The sequence below is a fragment of the Lycium ferocissimum genome, chromosome 5 (genome assembly GCF_029784015.1).
Source record: "Lycium ferocissimum isolate CSIRO_LF1 chromosome 5, AGI_CSIRO_Lferr_CH_V1, whole genome shotgun sequence".
NCBI lineage: Eukaryota > Viridiplantae > Streptophyta > Magnoliopsida > Solanales > Solanaceae > Lycium > Lycium ferocissimum.
In genome coordinates this window covers 66,069,332-66,071,638 of record NC_081346.1, presented here as the reverse complement: position 1 = coordinate 66,071,638, position 2,307 = coordinate 66,069,332, and the positions used below count along the sequence as shown (strand labels likewise).

Sequence of the window (2,307 nt, the reverse complement as noted above, 5' to 3'; positions counted from 1 at the left end):
CACTTTGCATGCTTCTTGGCATCCTGGGAATGTGGGATTAGGGGGTGAAACTGACGTGGCACAGTGGAATGTTCTTAGTTCAACACGGGTTCAACAAACTTCATATAACTTCTGATGTTAGCTATTGCTATACAAGAATTTGTTTTTGTTGAATAGTAGAGGGGTTACTTGGCACTTACAGGGGCAAATTTATGAATAAAATATGGGTCACGTGAACCCATGATCACCCGACCAAACTTGGTATATTATATATGAATAAAATATGGGTCACAAACTGAGTATTATTATGAGGAGAGGAACGTCCTATTGGGTCCCCAGATTGGGACAGGTGTGGTGAAGTTTACGACATCCAAGACAAAACTTGGCACTACCTATATCCCGATGTCGAAGATTTTCATGACTATGATCCTCTTGATGCTGCTTTTGTCAAAGGACAAGACGGTGAGCCCACGGATATTGTCTTTTATGACCCTGACCGCCCTCTCATGTTTTTTAATTTCCATTAAAAAACGTTGAGGTTTGCCCCTGATCCCTCCTTTGCTGGCTGGTGGTCTCATCCTCCTACTATAGGTGACCGTGGTCCACTACTCCATGCTATCAATCTTCTAGAAAAGGTATTCCATAACAATACATTCTATTGGTTCGCCCGTGACCTGCGCTTGTATGGATATGATATTGTTTCTCAAACCTGGTCCGTATCACCATGTCTTAAAGATCAATTTCCCACTCTCCAATCTCTGCCTAATTCCCCCATTTTGGTTGGCCTGGGAAATGGAAAATTTGTGGTGATTCTTGATGAACCTATACATCCTCGTTCAAGTTTCACAATGGCCTCCCTCGCCGTGCAAAAACAACAGGGCAACTGCATCTTAAGTGTATCCGTGGAGTCACTTCAGGCCTTCTCCCTTGATAATTATCCTCTTCCCTTCTTTGATGTCAAGGCAATGTGAGCACTCTTCCCTTATTTATGCTTCTGTTTAAAGTTTGCAGTCAGTTTTGGCTAATTCCATTTTATTGTTTCTTCTTTTTTACTCTGTGATGTTAACTCGATCTTTCCCGTTCCTTCTTTCCAAACACAGGGGAAGGAACCAAAAAAAATATCAGTCAATCAATCAATTATGCCTCAATCCCACGTTTGTTGTCCTTCTATGCTATATATAAATCCTCTATGTCTATTCCCCTCTACTCTACTCGGTCCCCCCATCCAAACTTTTGGAAGTTAAATAGCTTTAGATCCTTATACTTGAATTGGTCTATTTCAGAGGTCTCTTTTGAGATTTTATGACAGATTTGACTTTGGGGATGTCCCAAAACTATAATTGATAGTTTTATGATTGTGTATGGTAACAACAAAAGGAGTAACATTGTTCTAGACTGACACTTTGTATAGGGTCTCTCTTGTATCTATTTGTTTCTTGTAACTAGGCCTCTTGTAACTAGCCATCTTCTTGATGCTTTTCTTATTGAAACACCTGCATAAAACAAAAGGGGGAAATATTATGACTGATTTCCCCTTAGTCTTCTGCCCTTTTTTCCTTCTGTGCACCGTTTAGTTTGCTTGACTATGCTAATGATTTTCTTAACATGAGTGTAGAAAATTGAAGAATACTGGGTTAGGTACTGTGCGCGGACAGCGTCAAGCTATGTGTCAGTTGGACAACAATATTCGCGATGTTTCTCCTATCAGAAAGACCGAGAAGCTTGACTCAAGAACCAAAGCTCTCATCTCAACATTTGCAGTTGGTGGCCCGGGAATCCTCTTGGTTAAGAGCCTGCAACACCGAAACTGATTCTTCATCCAAACATTTTCTCACTGTAGAGATGTTTCTCTTTGTATGCACGTGCATATTATTTTCATATGATTACCGGTTTGTATGCTTATTTATGGTAAAACAGAAAAGTGCTAGTATTGCCTTAGTTTTTGCCCCAGAACGATTGTACGCAAATTGACTTGGCGCTATCAGTTCTTATTGCGTATTGTACTCCCTTTTGGCCTTTGCCTAGCTAACTGTTATTCCCGGAGCATCTTTCATCTGGTAATAGTCAAGGTGCGCCTAAGCTGTCCTAGACAATCGTTATAAAATAAATTGATTGTGCTGCTTGTATTATTTTTTATCTATCTTACATTTATTTCTTATTGTTTCCTTCTCTTGTCTTTAGTTTTTTTATCTGCGCATGTTATAGCTATTTAACGTTCAATTAGTACTGGCTTATGTGACTTGGAATTTATTCGTATAAGACATACAGAGACAGCATGTAACTGGTGGAAAGCTTAGGGAGATAATTGAGGAAGCTAAAAGTTCAGTT

The 2,307-nt window shown here is 39.6% G+C and overlaps 1 protein-coding gene across 1 annotated transcript; it reads left to right on the top strand.

Moving 5' to 3' along the window:
* The first annotated feature begins 339 nt into the window (after nt 1-339).
* LOC132058482 (uncharacterized) lies at nt 340-2,105 on the top strand. Its single transcript, XM_059450969.1, has 2 exons — nt 340-946; nt 1,595-2,105. The coding sequence occupies exons 1-2, from the start codon at nt 828-830 to the stop codon at nt 1,788-1,790; spliced, it is 315 nt and encodes a 104-aa protein (XP_059306952.1). The 5' UTR covers nt 340-827; the 3' UTR covers nt 1,791-2,105.
* The last annotated feature ends 202 nt before the right edge of the window (nt 2,106-2,307 follow it).